This window comes from Neolamprologus brichardi, chromosome 5 (genome assembly GCF_056152115.1).
Source record: "Neolamprologus brichardi isolate AB-2024 chromosome 5, ASM5615211v1, whole genome shotgun sequence".
NCBI lineage: Eukaryota > Metazoa > Chordata > Actinopteri > Cichliformes > Cichlidae > Neolamprologus > Neolamprologus brichardi.
The window spans coordinates 13,577,382-13,595,337 of NC_142108.1; the positions used below are offsets into that span (position 1 = coordinate 13,577,382).

Below are 17,956 nucleotides of genomic sequence, written 5' to 3' on the forward strand. Positions count from 1 at the left end.
ACCGCCTGCTGCCCGTTTCCTTGCCCGCAGACACAGTGCTGAATGACTGTCGCAGTAACAGGACGGTCTGTGGAGACGGAGATGAAGCTCACTGCGTGGTCAACGGCACCGACTCTTTCTGCTCCTGCAAACCTGGCTTCACATCCAGTGGACGTAACAGATGTCAAGGTACCCTGGCTTCATTTTTCATTTGTCATATTTTTACATCTCTAAGGTGCTTTATATTTGCGTTGTTTCATGTGGTTTTTGGGGTGTTTCACAGATAAGAACGAGTGCAAGGAGTTCGGAGTGTGTTCCCACATCTGCAACAACACTAAGGGTTCCTACAAGTGCAGCTGCCACAAGTACTTCAGCAGAATGAATGACACATGCAAAGCTGATAGTAAGTACTTCTAACCTAATCCAGCAATGTTTTAGGTTCATTTGTTGTTTTGATTGACAAGCAAAAGGTTGCTGGTTCGATTCCAGCCAGAGACACAAATCCCATTTGGGGTTGCATCAGGAAGTGTAAAACTGCCACATCAAATCTGCAGAGTTACTCGCCGTGGCGACCCCTTGTGGCAAGGGAGAAGCAGAAAGTAGCTTCTATATATACACTGTACATTCTTTGTGTTTATTTCAATGCCTTCCTATACCAGTACTCACTTTGCTCTTCATCCCCAGCTCAGAGACAAGTCCTCTACATCGCTGATGACAATGAAATCCGCAGCCTGGACCCTTCCATGCCAAACTGGCACTATGAGCAGATCTTCCAGGGTGATGCCAACGTGCGCATTGATGCCATGGACCTGCACGTGAAGACGAATCGCATTTACTGGACCAACTGGCACACGGGACGCATTTCTTCCTACGATTTGCCTTCTTCCTCCTCGTCCCCCAACAGCAACAACAACCGCGACCGACGCCAGAGTGACTCCAGGATCACCAGCCTTGAGGTAACTTTGTGTTTCTTGTGTGTTTCTTGTGTGTTCTTGCTGCGTGCTTACAGAAATCTGATCTACCATAAACAAAGAAAGACTATTTGTCCAGTTTTATAGATTCTTGTTGCAGTGTCAATTTCTTGTTTGTTTTCAGATTCCTGATCTGAAAATGCCCCGGGGCATCGCTGTGGACTGGGTGGCAGGGAACTTGTACTGGACTGACTCTGGTAGAGATGTGATCGAGGTGGCCCAGATAAGTGGAGGACGCCACCGCAAAACCCTGATCTCGGGCATGATTGATGAGCCTCATGCAATTGTAGTTGACCCCCAGAGAGGGTAAGTGGTTTGTGGGAGGCGTAATATGCAGTCATATCGGAGAAAGGAGTTTGAAGAATGCACACTGTGTTTTAATTGTGTTGACATCAGAGAAATTACTTTTCATTCATTAGGAAAATGTACTGGGCCGACTGGGGCAACCACCCCAAGATTGAAACAGCTGCTATGGATGGAACCATGAGAGAGACTCTGGTTGAAGAAAACATTCAATGGCCAACCGGTAAACCACACAGCTATACAAAAGCAACACTTTCTTTTCATCTGGCCTGCAGTTAGTATAAAGTTTGAGTATTTCCTCTTTTAAACTTTCTCTAATTTACTGTGTGTGCATAGGCCTGGCGGTGGACTACTTTAACGAGCGTCTGTACTGGGCTGACGCTAAACTCTCAGTGATTTGCAGCGTGAAGCTGAACGGCAGTGACGCCATCGTGGCTGTAAACAGCATTAAAAACAGTTGAGTGGCATCTATTTGCATTCTACAGCTCTTCTTGTGATCACTTCTGATCGATCCGTCTTTATTAGTCAGGAATCCGTTCCAATTACACCTTTGTTTCTACTCAGAGCTCCATCAGCCCTTCAGCATCGATGTGTTTGAGGACTACATCTATGGCGTCACCTACATCAACAATTACGTCTTCCGGGTGAACAAATTTGGCAAAGGCCCCATCGAGAACCTGACAACCGGAATAAATCACGCCACAGATATCGCCCTGTATCACCGTTACAAACAACCTGAAAGTGAGTGTGAGGAAAAAAGAAAAGAGCAAAAGTTCAAACAGCAGCAGCAGTGTTTAATCCGTTAGTGCACTGAAGCAGCTGTCTCCCCCCATTTTTAATTTTTGTTCTCACGCTCTTTCTATCAGTGACTAATCCCTGCGACAGGAAGAAATGCGAGTGGCTGTGCCTGCTAAGCCCCAGCGGACCTGTGTGCACTTGTCCCAACGGACGTACGCTGGACAACGGCACATGTGTAGAGCTTCCTACTCCCACACTGTCTCCTATCTGTGAGTCCACAGACAGAAAGTACACACTCGCACACACAGAATGTACGCAGGCACTGCCTTGTATATGTATGTATATGAATGCTACTGAAGGATTTTGTCGCCTACAGCTCCTCCTAGCGGTCCCTGCTTAATCCAGTGTATGAACGGCGGCAGCTGTTTCCTAAATGCCCACAAGCAGCCCAAGTGCCGCTGCCAGCCTAATTATGGAGGAGATCGATGCGAGATTGACCAATGCAGGGACTACTGCAAGAATGGAGGCACATGCACACCTTCCCCTACAGGTTAGATATGAAAACGTAGCTTACTTTGCTATATTTATAATGCCCGATATTGCAGTTAACAGCTGGGTTAAAATATTGCTTTATAGGCTACCTTCATGGTTCTGTTGGCCCAGTAAAATATTGCACACTTTTCTCCATTCCCCACCCATCCTTCCCTTCATTTCTCTTCATGTATCTGTCCTCCCACAGGCTCTCCTACCTGTCGTTGCCTGACAGGCTTTACAGGACCAAATTGCAACCTGCACACTTGTGAGAATTACTGCCGGAATAAAGGCAATTGTACGGTCAGCGCTGGAAACCAGCCAACTTGTAACTGCCCCTCTGGCTTGCTTGGCGACCAGTGCCAGTACAGTGAGTGTTTGCGTTGTCTGTGTGACGCGACAAGTTTCAAACTGTTAAAATAAAGAAAGAAAAAGAACAGTTGAAATGAGCCTTTATGATGTGGCCAGGAATTAATGCACCTATGCGCTTATTTGTGTGCGCCCGTGTGTGCAGGAACCTGCGAAGCCCATTGTCTGAACGCGGGTACGTGTCTGGAGAGCGAAAGCGGCGCCAAACTGTGCCGCTGCCTGCCCCAGTACACCGGTAGCACATGTGAGATTGACAGGTGTCACTACTGTCGGGATGGCGAGTGCATCCGCAGCAATACTTTGACATCGGTGGTGAACTTCACCTGTCGGTAAGAGCACTTATAATTTGCCTCAGATTAACGGAAAAGAAACATAAATGCGTGAAGCTGTCACATTTTGCTCAATTTCTTTTTTTTCCATAGCTGCACAGATGGCCGAGTCCAGCCCAGCTGTTACACGTGCGATACGAACGAGTACTGTGCAAATGGCCAGTGCTCTATAGACTCCAATACTCGCCTTCCAAAGTGCATGTGAGGAGTGCATTCATTCATATTTGTTGTCTATCAGTCTTGGTTAAATCCTTTGCATTGTTTCATAGTGTGCATGAATATTTCTGTTTGCATATATCTCTGTCATTATAATACTGCATAGTTTACATATTTTTTATTGTGTCATCTTGTATTGGTGTCTGTGTTCGTGTGTAGATGTTCACCTGGCTGGGAAGGGCATCGCTGTGAGTCTGTGGCCAGTAGTGATGCTTCAGGTTCAGGCGGACGTGAGTCAGCTCTTCCACTGTGACGTTGATAACAGAGGTTTCTTGAGTTTTGTTTGATGAGGCTGTTTGTTTTTAATTCTTTGTGTGCAGGCACAGTCTCCATACTGATTGCAGTGCTGATGCTGTTGCTGCTGATCCTCCTGGCTGCAGGAGCGTTGTTCTGGTACAGGAGAAGGATGAGAGGGTGAGTAACACGACATTCAAAACTTTACTTTGACCTCTTCCTTTTTGTTTTTTGTTTCCTTTTTTCTTCCCCCTTTTCTTCCTCCTTTCCGTTCTTCGATCTGCACTTTTACTCTCCTCCTCTGTAATGACATCTCTTCTGCTCCTCAGGTCTAGCCGGCCCGGAAAAACCGTCTCCAGACGCTTGCGGTAACGGCTGCAAGGGTTACACTTTTCTCTCCATGCCCTCTTTCAGTTCTTCATTCTGATGCTCTCTCTTTCCCTGCCTCTCCCTTAACCATGAGTTCCTGTGCTGTGTTTGGTCCTTAGTGTTGTGCCATTTTTTTTCTGATGGTCATTGAGGCTGTAGGTCATCCCGCTCCTACAGTGTCCGTCCTGTGTAGTTATTCTCTTTCAAAGCAGGGCTCCAGGGCAGATCTATTGAAAAGATTAAATGAATAGATCTGTCTGTGTGTTAGCCAGTGCTGTAGGTCTTTCATATTGTTGTCCATCATATTGTGCCATAATGTACTGTGTTGTGGTTTGAGCTGTGGTAGTGTCTCTTGTAGCGAGACATGGAGAGTCCAGTAGCATTGTTCCAAGCTCTGACTGGAAAATGCAACTTCCCAAAATCCAGCATTTACTTAGCCATGGATACTTCATTCGTATTTTAGAGGAATGATTGTGGATTTATTGGGGGTCTGGGAAGATATCCAGGTCCAGTATGTCTGGATCTGACATTACCTCCTGTACATGAATGCTGGGTTTGTGTTGGTCCTTGTGCTGTGGCTTAGCCTGGATGGTGGTGAGAGTCATGCAATGCCTCTCCCCTCCCGTCGTAATGTGGCTGTGTCCCTGCTTGCACTCTTCAGGCAGCTCTACTCTTGAACAAAAGATGAAATTATGACTGCTCTCCTTGTCATTTTGTATAGGGCCAAGGGCTTCCAGCACCAAAGGATGACCAATGGGGCAATGAATGTTGAGATTGGAAACCCTGCTTACAAGATCTATGAGGGCGAGCCTGATGACGATGCTGGGGAGCTGCTCGATGCAGACTTCACTCTGGACCCAGACAAGGTAGAGAAAAATATAGACGTGTGCAAAACTTCAGTCACTCTTTATTTCTTTATAGTGTTCTTGCAAGTTGCCAGACTATTATAATGCAGTTTTTATTTTAAAAAAAAATGTCCTGAGTAATAGTTCTCCAGGCTTCGCTACTTTTTGACCTATTTTCAGTCCAGTCCTTGTACCTGACTATTTTCAGAGGGATGCTTTCTTGTTTGTTAAGCCACTTAACGCTAACCTATTAATCATTGAAGGGTTTAAAAAAGGTGCCTAACTCAAGTGATGAAGCAGTTTTCTGTTTACACATAACAAGCAACTTAGCAAAGAACCAGTTTTATCTTTAGGCACTTTGTTATTTGCAGACTGTTGCAAAAATCATCATCAGACAGCACAGACAAGCTTAAAATAGTATTGTTGCACCAACAAAGCGATTCCCAAAAAGGCTATTAGCCCCAAAAAATTGGCATCTCTCAGCATGGTGTGCAGTGTGTCCTTAAAAACACTTGATGAACAGCAGGTCATGGAAGGTCATGTAATTAAGAAACAAGAAAGGTTCAGCAAAGACCTGACACAGGACCTGAGAGATGCAGGTGAAGCGATTAATCCAAATTTTCAGTTTTTGATTTAAATTGTCATCAGTGTGTATGGAAGCGAGCTTTGAATGTCCTACAAGAAGAAGAAGCTTGCCTAAGAGAGTTCAGGGTATGTTGAAGAATAAAGCTGGTTATACTGCATTTCCATGTATGTTTGCACAATAAATCCAGCATCTATTCCACATTTATCTTGCAAAATATAAAAAAATTGGAATGGCTGAAGACTTTTGCACAGCACTGTATATTCATGATGCTAAACTTCAGTGTTTTAAACATGATGTGATGGATCATTTTTCTTCCTTCCAGCCTACTAACTTCACCAACCCAGTTTATGCCACTCTGTATATGGGAGCTCACAACAGCCGCAACTCTCTGGCCAGCACAGATGAGAAGAAGGAGTTGCTATCCCGTGGAGATGAGGAGCCCCTTGTGGACCCACTGGCATAGACCTTGGTCCCAGATCACGCTATTCCAAACACCCCCCCATTCTTGCCTTTTAAAGAAAAATTGAACAAAAAAAATCAATAAAAAGTGTGAGAGAAAATTGCTAAACCATGTGAACACTGTATAAAATGTACAAAAATGAAGGACTACTTTTGTATGTGATTGCAGTATTATATTTTGTTCTTTTGAGATTCCTCTGGTCAAAAACAAATAACATTTTCTATGAGAGATTTTTAATTTCCACTTCGTCCCTTACCCTTTACCTAAATAGCCACTACCTCTGTGCAAAATGAAATGGAAACATGGAAATCATAAGAAAAAAAAAAAGAAATGCTATCATTGGAGCAATTTTAATTTTTTATTTTTGTATGAATTGTATAGAAAAGACAAAAACATTGTTCCATTTCACCAGTGCCAACTGTCTGTTGTTTGTGTCGACTTTGAGCGGGAAAAGGCAAAAACTCAAAGTTTTCAAAATCGGTACATTTGTCATCTTGCCGAGCTTCTTGGCAAGAATGTGTGAGACAGATTTGTGATAGCACCGTTTGTGTATAGCACATGTAAAATGTCAATACCAGATGGCAACTACAGTATTTCCACATTTTTTTTTTTTTTCTCAGAGAACAATGTTGATAAAATGATTGTGTTGTCTTCCTTGCACAGAATATCACATTTTACGGTATAGTGTATACTGTAGGCTTTATACCTTAAGATGTAAAGAAAATGTGTTTGTTTTTATCACTTTGTGTAACAGCTGGAGCTGATGTGTTGCTGTGGAGAAAGGATAAAGCTTGTTGGTGCGAGATTGTGCAGTTATATGAAGAACGTGGAAGGTGGTTATGGGTTAAACATTCCAGGCAGAGTGATGGATGGAGATTACGGATGTAAAGCAATAGATGGGGTGAATACTTTAATGGGTGGGTAGCTGGCTGTGTGAAAACAGCTGGCTAACAATGGCGGGGGCTTTTTTGATAGAAGACTTATAGATAGTGTCATGTTTGCACTATTTAGCGTCTGTTTTCTGGTCTTCCTGTAGAAGCTGCAATTATGGTCAAATGTAAGGAAGGAAAGATTTATTTTCTATGTGTGTTCTGCTTCTCCAGTCCTGGTTTTTGTTCTGTAAAGACCAGGTAGCATCCATCTGGCTTTGTGAGTAAATTTGCCTTCAGAGGATCAAAGTCTGTATGTTCACAGTTGTGTAATGACTCTGTCTTAAGTGCATTATTTTCATTTGATCCTTAGCGTTTCTCTGTTTTCTTTCTTCAGCCCTTCCCCATCTCTTCTCTGTGCCCTGCTGCTGCTAATGCTACCATTCTGGTTGCTCTGACACGTCCTTACGCTCAGCCTCTGTCCCAAAATGCTGCTTCTGTCAGAAATGTGTCAGCCATATCTTAATGCATGTGAAAAGTAACACAAGTCTTCAGTGTAACTACAATAACAAGTTTTTATTTTGCTTACCTGTCAAGCCAGTGTTATTTTATGCCGTCGTGTATGTTTTGTCTTTAATTGAGAGAGAAGTACAATCATTTTACCGAAAGGACATTTTTGCTAAATCATATGTGCATTTCCAGACTTTTTTGTTTTGATTAGTCCTTGGTTTTTTAAAATGAAAAATGACACATAGCTTTTATAGTACACAATGCATGGAGGCGCAGACTTTCTTCTGAAAAGAGAATAATGTTTAATTTTTGCTGGAGTACTTTACAAACTAAATAACAGATATTGTTATAAATAAAATTTTAAAAATTGTACAGAAAACAAGCCACAGTGTTCTGTGTTTTGTTCACAATCGGTCCTGATAAAAGGAGGAATTCAGTGTGGAGGATTTAATCATTTATTAGGCAAACAGAAAGTCAGACCATCAGCACTGTAGACATGAGATCATATCAAGTCTGTGTTTACGCAACTTTACATTTTATATTGTTACATGATGAAAATTTTGACAATCAACAAAAAAATGTAATCACCCAATATTTGAAGATAATATATGTGGCTAATGAAAAAAGTAAATTCTAACCCCTACTTATCATTTGAAACATTAATAGAGAAAAGAGAGCAAAACAGAGTGTTTGAATTTCAGTGTCTGTTTAAAGAGTCATCTTGTTTTTAACCTCTTTGATTTCTACTCCAGCGGCACTTTGTATCAAAGTCTTCACTCAATGCCTTTGGCTTTTAACTCCTCTTTGACTCTGCTCAGGTACTCAGGGTCAGGATACCCAAAGCTGTGGAAACAGAGCATATCCAAGGTTAATATGTAGTATTTTATTAGAGTAAACCGTGAAAGAAAACATATATCACAACGCTAGTAAGAAAATTGGTTACCCTACCAATCTGGTCCTCCAGATGTGGATGTTTTGTGGTGAATGTCGTTCCAGGTCACCTGGCCGTCCATACCAGTTGTTCTGGATGTCCCAATAGTAAAAATGAGCCTCTGGTCAAAAGCTTTTTTCAGCAGTCGCAGCACTTGATTGCCCTCTTTGTTGTCTGGAAGATATGCTTGTCTTCTAATCCCAACATAGTGCTGTCCAGGATTGGGATGTTTTTCCTAGAAAGACAAATGAAAGTAAACAATATTAGAAAAATATATATAAAACCACAAAATGAAAACACAATCATGTTTTGTTTTTTTAAACAGGGACATAGGCACTCAGATAAAATTGTCACTTACCGTCTGTATTCCTCCTGGAATCTCATAGCTGATCTTTATGGTGCCACAGTCTGAGTATCCAGGGAGGGGAAATTTGAGTATCTCGTGTGACATTCTTCCATCTGGTTGGTCTCCGACTATCTTACCAAAGACGACTCTGCATAAAGGACAGATGGGCCCATTCGCCTCCTGTGCTCGTCTCAGGCAGTCTTTACAAAATTCATGTTTGCACTTGAGCTGTTTCTTATTTTCGAATTTATCCAAACATATAGGACACCTTTCGTCCTTTTGGTCACCTGCTGTTGTCCCACTGTCAATTGGTGGGTCAGTGTTGTGCTTCGTGTTTGCTAATTGGCCATTCAACACACGCTCATTGGGGGCACCCTCTGACTGAGAAATGGGTGTGCCACTGAATCCAGTAGCACCATTGAACTGGAATGAACTCTTGGGGGATGCAACAAACTTCTGGTATAGACAGAGAAGTGCTCTTAGAGCGTGGCTCTCCATTGAGGCATTTCCTTCTTCTTTCTGGTAGAAAGCTTTGACATTGACTTTGCCTTGACCAATGTCATATTCTTTCAATTCCACATTAAACTTATCTTTGATCCTTGCTACTTGCTTATTATCATAGATAGTCATAAACTTCCAAAAGGTCTTCTCGATGATCAGTCCTGCATGTGGGAAATCGTCTTTGGTGGTCATGTCAATCTTCAGTGATGTCTTTCGAAACTCATGAGAAGCATCTGTGTTTCTTTTCTGCTCTGTATCTGCATTTAACAACTTACTGAAAACATCTTGACTATGTGCTGGCCCACGTACAGTCATTGTTTTAGAGGTCAAAGTAACCAAAAGCTTGTCTTCTTTTTCTTGGATGGTTTTCAATGCGTTACTCCACTGATCTGGATCTATGAACTTGAGAGGAATAACTGAGCCATTGGATTCAACAAAGCTGTTCTGGAAAAGGTTTTCAAACTCCTCGAGAGCATTGTCTGGGTTCCCATGTTTTCTATCTACTTCAAATGTCACCTTCACTTCTGCCTTTATTTTAACTCCGTTCTTTTCCTCTATACGTTTCATTTCCTCTTTGTACATGTGGTCCACATACCAGAAAGGAGCCACTGGGACGGAACAAGTGTACATCTCTTCACCTGCAGAAAGTGTGCTACTCTGTTTCCCCGCCTGAACTTGGTCCTGGTTTAAAAATAAAAATCATTATGCTAATTTATTAAATCATTTTTTATTTTAATATTAACTTTAAAAAAAACAGTACATCATTTAATTCAATAGCATATAGTAATATTTGTTTTTTTTTAATGATATACTACATAGTACTTACAGTTTGTGGCTCTGGCAGGTTCACTGAAGCATCCTCTAGTACTTGTCTATCAAGCGGTGGATATAGCTGCCTGATGGATGTTATCAAGACTGAATTTTCATCCTTCCTTAGTGTTTGTTCACTAAGTTTTTGAAGTTCACTCACGGCTTAAAAAAACAGGAAATTGATTATATGTTAAAACCAATATGGATATACAGAATGAAGTCAAAATATTTTTATTACTGAAAAAGTTATAAAGATAGGAATGTAATCAGATAATTATGTAGGACTTTACTGCACCTGCAGCTGGTTTAATGCTTATCACAACACACCCATCATCTAAGGTCCTTTTCACTGAGCATTCCATCATAGGTTTGTGTTTGTTGATCCAAGACTGAAGCATTTTCTGTAGACGAGACTCTAGCCTCTTAACTTTTTGTGGTTCATCATCAGGCTCCACTGAGATCCACTTCACTGAGATCCACTTCACTGAGAGAACAATGTGAGCTTCATCTTCATCCTGTGACAAAATAAAACAAACAAATAATAAAACACTGGAAGACTGTGTAAGCCTTTGAGATTCAGCTGAAAACACCTTTATTTAAAATGCTTTTTTTTTTTTTAATCATTGTTGAAATATTTACCTATCTTTAGAACTTCTCTTTTTTTTTATTATAATGCAGATAAATAGTTTGAGGTTAGCGAAATGTCATATTTTTTACATTTGCCACATTAATGTCACCTTGCAGCCTTAGAACTTTACAAATGTTCTCACTAATGATCAAAGTTACAGTTTACATGTTATTACAAGTTTTTCAATGGTGACAACAGCTACACTAAGCAGCTTTACACATTCTGCTCATGATGTATTTCCTGAACCTCCAGAGCACACCAGCTGAGATTGTATTTTTGATCTCACTTTCACATACTCTTTATAAGAAGACAGACAAAAGCTGGAATGTGTTACGTGTTATTGTGCACTTGGGCTATGCAGGCAAACTCCCCAAAACACTTACTGCAGTAGGTGGATCGCTAGGTATTGAACGTTGCTGGCTTTTACTCACAACAGAATTATTCACCTATAACAATGAAGAAAGGCTTTTAGGTGCATAAAAAACAAAGTGTGGTGTCAAAAGTAAAATTTAAAACAAGAAATAAATTACTCCTACTGATGATAAAACTCTGGATATTTAATGACTGCATTAACACCAGTGTTCCTGTAACAATTTTCTTTTATTCTGATTCAGTGTTAATTTACGTACTTGGCTCGTGTCGATGTCAGGTCTGTCGATTTCCATGGGCTCTCCCTGGTCCATGGGCTCTTCAGCGTCCACGGACTGTCCAGTGGCCATGTTTCAGATTTTGATCTTCTTCCTTCAAAACACACCAAACTCAGACGACATAACAACATTGTGTTGCACCCCAACAACCAGCAATTCTGTATTTGGCGATTTTATATAAAACCGTTTCCATAAATTAGCTAACATCGCTCTCCACCCCGCAGAGCTACACTCTCGGTTACACTCTACTTTCCAGTTTCCTTATGTTTTACATTTTAACCAAACCTGTAACAGCCACAACGTTATCTCACACGTTATGTGTATATGAACAGAAATTTATCTTGAAAATATTACCTTACTGCGTATATAACTTACCCTTGCCTCGCTACTTAAACACTGGTACTTCCTTATAAACGAAAGTGAAAGCTTGCAGCTCCGCAATAAGGAGCTGCGTCATCCTCCAAACGCACGCAAGCGCACCTCTGTCATTTCCAGCAGAGTGTTGGCAACAGGAAACTAAATCCTTCTTCACTGCATGAAAAGGACAGAAATGTTCTTTCTCTTACATATAAGCTGTTTCCTTGATATCTCAGATATAGTTAAGAGTTTGTGTAAGATCACCTACTGTCTCATATGATACTGACAAACAAAAAATAAAACATTGCGTTTTATTTCATGTTCGACTCCTTTCAGGCATATGATACTTGTAGGAAAAAAAGTATTCACTATAAGCCAAGGTTAAATTTATGAGCCAAAATCCACTGAAAAAATGTAGCTTAAGTACATTTTCTGCTAATATTTCCCTAATACTACTCATGTTTCCACTTAAGTTGTGGTGCTGTGTTTGTACTTTTATCAGAATCAGAATCGCGTTTTCTGGCCATGTATATGCACACACACATACAAGGAATTTGATTCCGGTAGATGGTGACTCTCAAGCACAGCGGTGTAAATAAATCTCAACAATGTAAGCAACACAATACACCCACCCACACACACACACACACACAATATATATACATGTACACATGCATACACAAACATACACTAAGCTGTGTAAACCAACCATAAATAATGAATCTAAATCTTATATACATAAAATACATGATGACAGAAATGAAATGAAGTGAAATGAATATCACAGAATGTACATAAGGTGCAGTTGCAGTCTGGCAGTGGGAGCAGTGTGACAGTTCAGCTGTTTATGAGGGAGATGGCGAGGGGAAAGAAACTCTTCCTATGTCGGGTGGTCCTGGTCTGCAGGCTTCTGTACCATCTGCCAGAGGGCAGTAGTTCAAAAAGTCTGTGTCTAGGGTGTGAGGGGTCTGTGATGATTTTCCCTGCCCGTTTCCTGGTTCTTGAGAGGTACAGAGCCTGGATGGAGGGCAGGGGGGCACCGATGATCTTTTCTGCTGCCCATACAGTCCTCTGCAGTCTGCGCCTGTCCTGTTTAGTGGCTCCTCCACACCAGACTGTGATGGAGGAGCACAGGACAGACTCAATGACCGCAGTGTAGAACTGGCTCAGCAGCTCCTGTGGAAGACTGTACTTCCCCAGTTGTCTCAGGAAGTACATCCTCTGCTGGGTCTTTTTGAGGATGGAGTTGATGTTGGTCTCCCACTTCAGGTCCTGGGAGATGGTGGTACCCAGGAACTTGAAGAACTCCACAGTAGACACAGATGTCTCCTGAAGTCCACTGTCATCTCTACAGTCTTAAGCATGTTCAGCTCCAGATGGTGCTGACTGCACCAGAGTACCAGGCGCTCAACTTGCCGATATGCAGACTCATCACCATCCTGAATGAGGCCAATGACGGTGGTGTTGCCTGCAAACTTCAGGTGATTAACAGCCAAGTTCTTGGAGGTGCAGTCATTAGTGTAGAGGGAGAACAAACAGTGCAATATGCCAACATGAACACTGTAGTCCCAGCCTTAAAAATGCCCCCCGTTCTTTTCAATTATAATTAAATGAAATAAATCTTATTTATTATTTATTTAGTATATGTACAGGAAATTGAATAAGCAGCATGGGTGGTTCCTTTAAAAAGCAGGAAGAAACAAACTAAAAGCAAAGTCATTTCATACAAAAACAAACATGAAAAAATTGTTTATTTTATGTTTCCATTTTTCAGCAAACATTATTCAGCCTGATCTTTTGCAAAGGTTTCAGAGAAACAATACAAAGATACATGATAACATGATACATGATACATGATAAAATTATATAAAGATTCCACTCAGCATGCAAATAACACAAGACATTAAACAGTAGACTGAGTTTACAGCCATAGCCATGACAAACCCCACATTCCAGCATTGGACTGGGAGAAGTTCATGGGAGATGTGGCAGTTTTCTGATATAAATGGAAAAGCTCTCTGACAGCGTGGCTCTCCATGGAGGCATTTCCTTCATCTCTCTTGTATACAGCTTTGACATTGACTTTGCCTTGACCAATGTCTGATTCTTTCAGTTCCACATTAAACTTAGCTTTGATCTTTGCTACCTTCTTACTGTAAGAGGTACTCATCACCTTCCAGTAGCTCTCCTCCATCGTTAATCCCATATGCATCAGATGGTCTTTGGTGGTCATGTCAATCTTCAGTGATGTGTCTTGAGTCTCTCTTTCATTCTCTTCATGAGAAGTATCTATGTTTTTTTTCTGCTCTGTATCTGCATTTAATAACTTTTTCATGGCCTCTTGACTTTGTGTTGGCCCACGTACAGTCATTGTTTCAGAGGTCAGAGTAGTCAAAAGCTTGTTTTCTTTTTCCTGGATTGTTTTCAGTGCATCGCCCCACTGATCTGACTCTATGAACTTGAGAGGAATAACTGAGCCACTGGATTCAGCTAAGCTTTTCTGGACGAGGTTTGCAAACTCATCGAGAGCATTGCCTGGTCTCCCATGTTTTTGGTCTTCTTCAAATCTCACCTTCACATCTGCCATGATTTTAACTCCATTCTCTTTCTCTATAAGTTTAATTTCCTCTTCATACATGTGGTTCACATACCAGAAATGACCCACTGGGACGGAACAAGAGTGCATCTCTTCACCTGCGGAAACTGTGCTACTCTGTTTCCCCACCTGAACTTGGTCCTGGTAAATAATAATAATAATAATAATAATCATCATCATCATGTTCATTTGTTAAAGATCACATTTTTCCATTTTTTATGATTAATCACACAGCACATACCGTTTGTGGCTCTGACATTGGGGAAAGGCCACTATCTTTTTCAGCTGTAGACCCTGTGTTACTCTGCTTTCCTGGTTGAATGTGCACCTGTTAAAAAATAAAGTACTTCATTCAGTTCAACAGCATCCATGCACACACACACACACACACACACACACACGTGTAAATGCATGTGTGTGTGTATATATATATATATATATATATATATATATATATATATATATATATATATATGTCTATGTGTGTGTGTATATTTTTAAATGATTTACTACACATTTACTACACAGTGCATACAGTTTGTGGAGCTGGCACAAATGGAGGATGGTTTGTCGAAGCATCCTCTGGAACACCTGTTTGTTCTCCACCTGCTGAACCGGCGTTACTTTGCTTTCTCAGTTGAACTTGATCCTACAAATACAGTACATCATTTAATTCAACAGCATTCATTTATATTTGTTTTTAATGATTTACTACCTTTTACATACAATTTGTGGATCTGGCACAGATGGGGGAATGTTCATTGAAGCATTCTCTGGTACTTGTGCATCGAGCTCTGGAGATGGCAGTGTCAGACTGATGGATGTTATGGTGACTGAATTTCCATCCTTCCCAGTTAGTGTTTGTTTACTCAGTTTCTGAAGCTCAGTCAGGACTTAAAAGACAGAGACAAAATGGATTAAAAAAATCAATATAATTATACAGAATTTATTAAAAATACATGTTTTTATTGGAGAAGTTCTACAGATAGTAAAGTAATCAGATGATTATGTAGGACTTTACTGCACCTGGAACTGGTTTAGTCTTTATCACAACACGCCCATCTTTTAACATCCTTTCCACTGAGCAGTCCACCTTATGTTTGCATTTGTTAAACCAAGTCTGAAGCATTTTTTCTAGACGAGTCTCTAGCCTCTTCCCTTTTTGTAGCTCATCATCAGACTTTATCCACTTTATTGAGAGAACAATGTGTGCTTCATCTTGATCCTGTAATAAAAAAAAAACACACACACAATAAAAATATGCAAGCCTATGATATTCATCCAAAATTACATTTATTTAAATATGTGTATATATATTTTTAATTGTTGAAAAATATCTTTTAAGAATTCCATTCTTTAGTATTATAGACAAGACTAAAGCTTGTTTTCTTTTTGGTCCAAACTAAGGTTTGCAAACTTAGTGTTCCTTAACTATTGTACTTATGAATGAATAGTGTGATGTTAGCTACTTTTCATATTTTCACATTTGTCACATTGATGTCACCTTGCAGCCTTAGATATTTACAATGTTCTCACTGATGATCACAGTAACGCTGATCATCTTCACACACTGTTGACTTCTTCAGTCTCACAACTCTTACAATACAATGCTGAAGCTTTGTATTCCATCTAGTGGCACTTTGAAACCTTACAAAAAATTTCAGTCATGACAACAGCCACACTGAACAGCTTTACACATTCTGATGATGTATTTCCTGAACCTCCAGAGTTGATAAGCTAAGATTATGCTGACCTTGTAGTCTCAGTACTTTCACTTTTATATAATCTTTACAAGAATACGAAAAAAAAAAAAAAAAAAACCCGGAACACATTAACCATAAGCGCACAAAATCACCAAAGTGAAACGCTTTTCAAGTATAAAAGCAAACCGTGGCCTCAAAAGTGCCCTTTAAAAAATGTAAGTCTCCAACTGGAGATAAGCACTGTGGATATTTAATGACTGCATTAATAACAAAGTTCCTGAAACAATATTATTTTATTCTGATTCGGTGTTAGTTTACGTACCTGGCTCATGTCGTCAGGTTTGTCGACCTCCATGGGCTCTGCACTGGCCATGTTCAAGATTTTGATCTTCTTCCTTCAAAACACACCAAACACAGACGACATAACAACAGCGTGTTGCACTCAAACAACCAGCAATTCTGTATTTGGTGATTTTATATAAAAACCGTTTCCATAAATTAGCTAACATCGTTCTCCTCCCAGTCTACAGAGCTACACTCTCGGTTACACTCCACTTTACAGTTTTCTTACGTCTTGAATTTTAGCCAAACCTTCAACAACCACAATGTTATATTACACGTTTTGTGTATGTAAACAGAAATATAGCTAGAAAATACGACGTTTCTGCATATTAGACTTACCCCTGCTTCGCTACTTTAAATGGTTTTTCCTTATAAATGAAAGTGAAACCTTCACAACAGTCACGCTCAAGTGCGCCTCTGACATTTAGAAGAGGTCTGTTTGCTCAGTTAAGATGGCTGTGGATACTAAACCTCCCTTTATTTCCAGAAAGGAAAGAAGATATCCTTTATGCGATTTTTATGTTGTTTGCTCGATATCTTGATATTCACAGTTTGTGTAAACTCAGTTGTGATAACTATCTACTGTCTCATATGATTCTCATACAGCACTGACTTGTTTTATTTTGGTCTCCTTTAGCTATATAGGATGACGCTGTAAATAAAATAATTTATTGCAGGCTATAACTCTTGTAACAGGTAAAATGTATCATTCAGAATTCACTGTAATTTTCTGTTTGACATTTTAATTAGTCTAAATCAGAAATATTTTCGATAATATTTCACCAATTCTACTCATGTTTCACTTGCTATAGAGAATTTCTGGTGTTGTGTTTGTACTTTTATAAAAGAGCATTTCTTCCACCAAGTAAAAAAAAAAATTGTGATGAACATTGTGGTCCCATCCTAAAAATGCTCTGCTATTCTTTGCAGTTACAAATACATGAAATCTTATTATGTTGATTCAATATGCAACGGAAATGATCCTTTAATATACAGTATTTCACTTTCCATTACAGTAATCCTAAATCTAATATTTGTGCAGTATGGGTGGTTGCATTAAAAAGTAGGAAGAGACACAAAATAAAAGTAAAGCCATTTCACACAAACACATACCTGCAAAACTTGTTTATTTTTCATTTCAGCAAATATTGTTCAGCCTGATCTTCAACTTTTGCAAAAGTTTCTAAAGGCACAACAGAAAGATACATGGCAACATTGTGAAATATATATAAAAAAATTCCACTCTAAGCATGCAAATAACACAAATTTTTAATCACTACACTGAGATTACTGCCCTGACCAGTTCCACATTTCCATGCAGCATGGGACTGGGAGATGTGGCTGATATAATCTGATATAAATAAAGAAGCTCTCTGACAGTGTGGCTCTCCTCTTCATAATTAATCCTTCATGTAGGAAAGGATCTCTGGCAGCCAGGTCACCTGTGTTGCTTTTCAGCTATGTGTCTACAAGAAGGAGTTGCTATCCCGTGGACATGAGGAGCCCCTTTCCGTTGGCCTGGATCACGCTTCCAAACACACACCCATTCTCGCCTTTAAAAAAAAAGAAAAAAGTGTAAGGAAAAACTGATAAATCGCGTGAGCACTGAACTGTACAAAAAGGACTACTTTTGTATGTGATTGCAGTATTATATTTTGTTCTTTTGAGATTCCTCTGGTCAAAAACAAATAACATTTTCTATGAGAGATTTTTAATTTCCACTTCGTCCCTTACCCTTTACCTAAATAGCCACTACCTCTGTGCAAAATGAAATGGAAACATGGAA

The 17,956-nt window shown here is 40.0% G+C and overlaps 2 protein-coding genes across 3 annotated transcripts in view; one reads left to right on the plus strand and one right to left on the minus strand.

Annotated features, from left to right (window-relative positions):
* Positions 1-7,691, plus strand: part of LOC102798012 (low-density lipoprotein receptor-related protein 1-like) — a 97,954-nt gene extending 90,263 nt beyond the window's left edge. The window contains exons 74-90 of one of the 2 annotated variants that reach the window (XM_087840708.1): positions 31-168; positions 263-382; positions 664-935; positions 1,075-1,256; positions 1,370-1,476; positions 1,590-1,709; positions 1,818-1,994; positions 2,120-2,260; positions 2,368-2,541; positions 2,731-2,892; positions 3,037-3,220; positions 3,314-3,421; positions 3,596-3,666; positions 3,757-3,850; positions 4,000-4,038; positions 4,761-4,905; positions 5,793-7,691. In XM_087840708.1, coding sequence (XP_087696834.1) covers positions 31-168; positions 263-382; positions 664-935; positions 1,075-1,256; positions 1,370-1,476; positions 1,590-1,709; positions 1,818-1,994; positions 2,120-2,260; positions 2,368-2,541; positions 2,731-2,892; positions 3,037-3,220; positions 3,314-3,421; positions 3,596-3,666; positions 3,757-3,850; positions 4,000-4,038; positions 4,761-4,905; positions 5,793-5,933 — 2,375 coding nt within the window. In that variant the 3' untranslated portion in view covers positions 5,934-7,691. The remainder of the gene's footprint in view (positions 1-30; positions 169-262; positions 383-663; positions 936-1,074; positions 1,257-1,369; positions 1,477-1,589; positions 1,710-1,817; positions 1,995-2,119; positions 2,261-2,367; positions 2,542-2,730; positions 2,893-3,036; positions 3,221-3,313; positions 3,422-3,595; positions 3,667-3,756; positions 3,851-3,999; positions 4,039-4,760; positions 4,906-5,792) is intronic. The other variant, XM_087840709.1, reaches the window with a different exon arrangement.
* A 261-nt stretch (positions 7,692-7,952) lies between these two features.
* LOC102777629 (uncharacterized) lies at positions 7,953-16,593 on the minus strand. Its single transcript, XM_087841198.1, has 14 exons — positions 16,510-16,593; positions 16,151-16,223; positions 15,152-15,350; positions 14,852-15,018; positions 14,661-14,774; positions 14,367-14,453; positions 13,474-14,266; positions 11,155-11,246; positions 10,909-10,971; positions 10,193-10,412; positions 9,914-10,059; positions 8,599-9,768; positions 8,258-8,475; positions 7,953-8,152 (listed from the first exon to the last, which is right to left on the minus strand). Exons 2-14 carry the CDS (start codon positions 16,199-16,201, stop codon positions 8,083-8,085), a joined length of 3,390 nt encoding a protein of 1,129 aa, XP_087697324.1. The 5' UTR covers positions 16,202-16,223; positions 16,510-16,593; the 3' UTR covers positions 7,953-8,082.
* Positions 16,594-17,956: the final 1,363 nt, after the last annotated feature.

Bases quoted from the DNA above. Each gene is read 5' to 3' on its own strand.
- LOC102777629 (XM_087841198.1), bottom strand. From the start codon at position 16,201: ATGGCCAGTGCAGAGCCCATGGAGGTCGACAAACCTGACGACATGAGC. The intron at 15,351-16,150 runs GTACGTAAACTA...TTTTTATTACAG, and splicing joins AACCTGACGACATGAGCCAG to GATCAAGATGAAGCACACAT. The intron at 10,060-10,192 runs GTGCAGTAAAGT...TGTTTTTTTAAG, and splicing joins AAGCATTAAACCAGCTGCAG to CCGTGAGTGAACTTCAAAAA.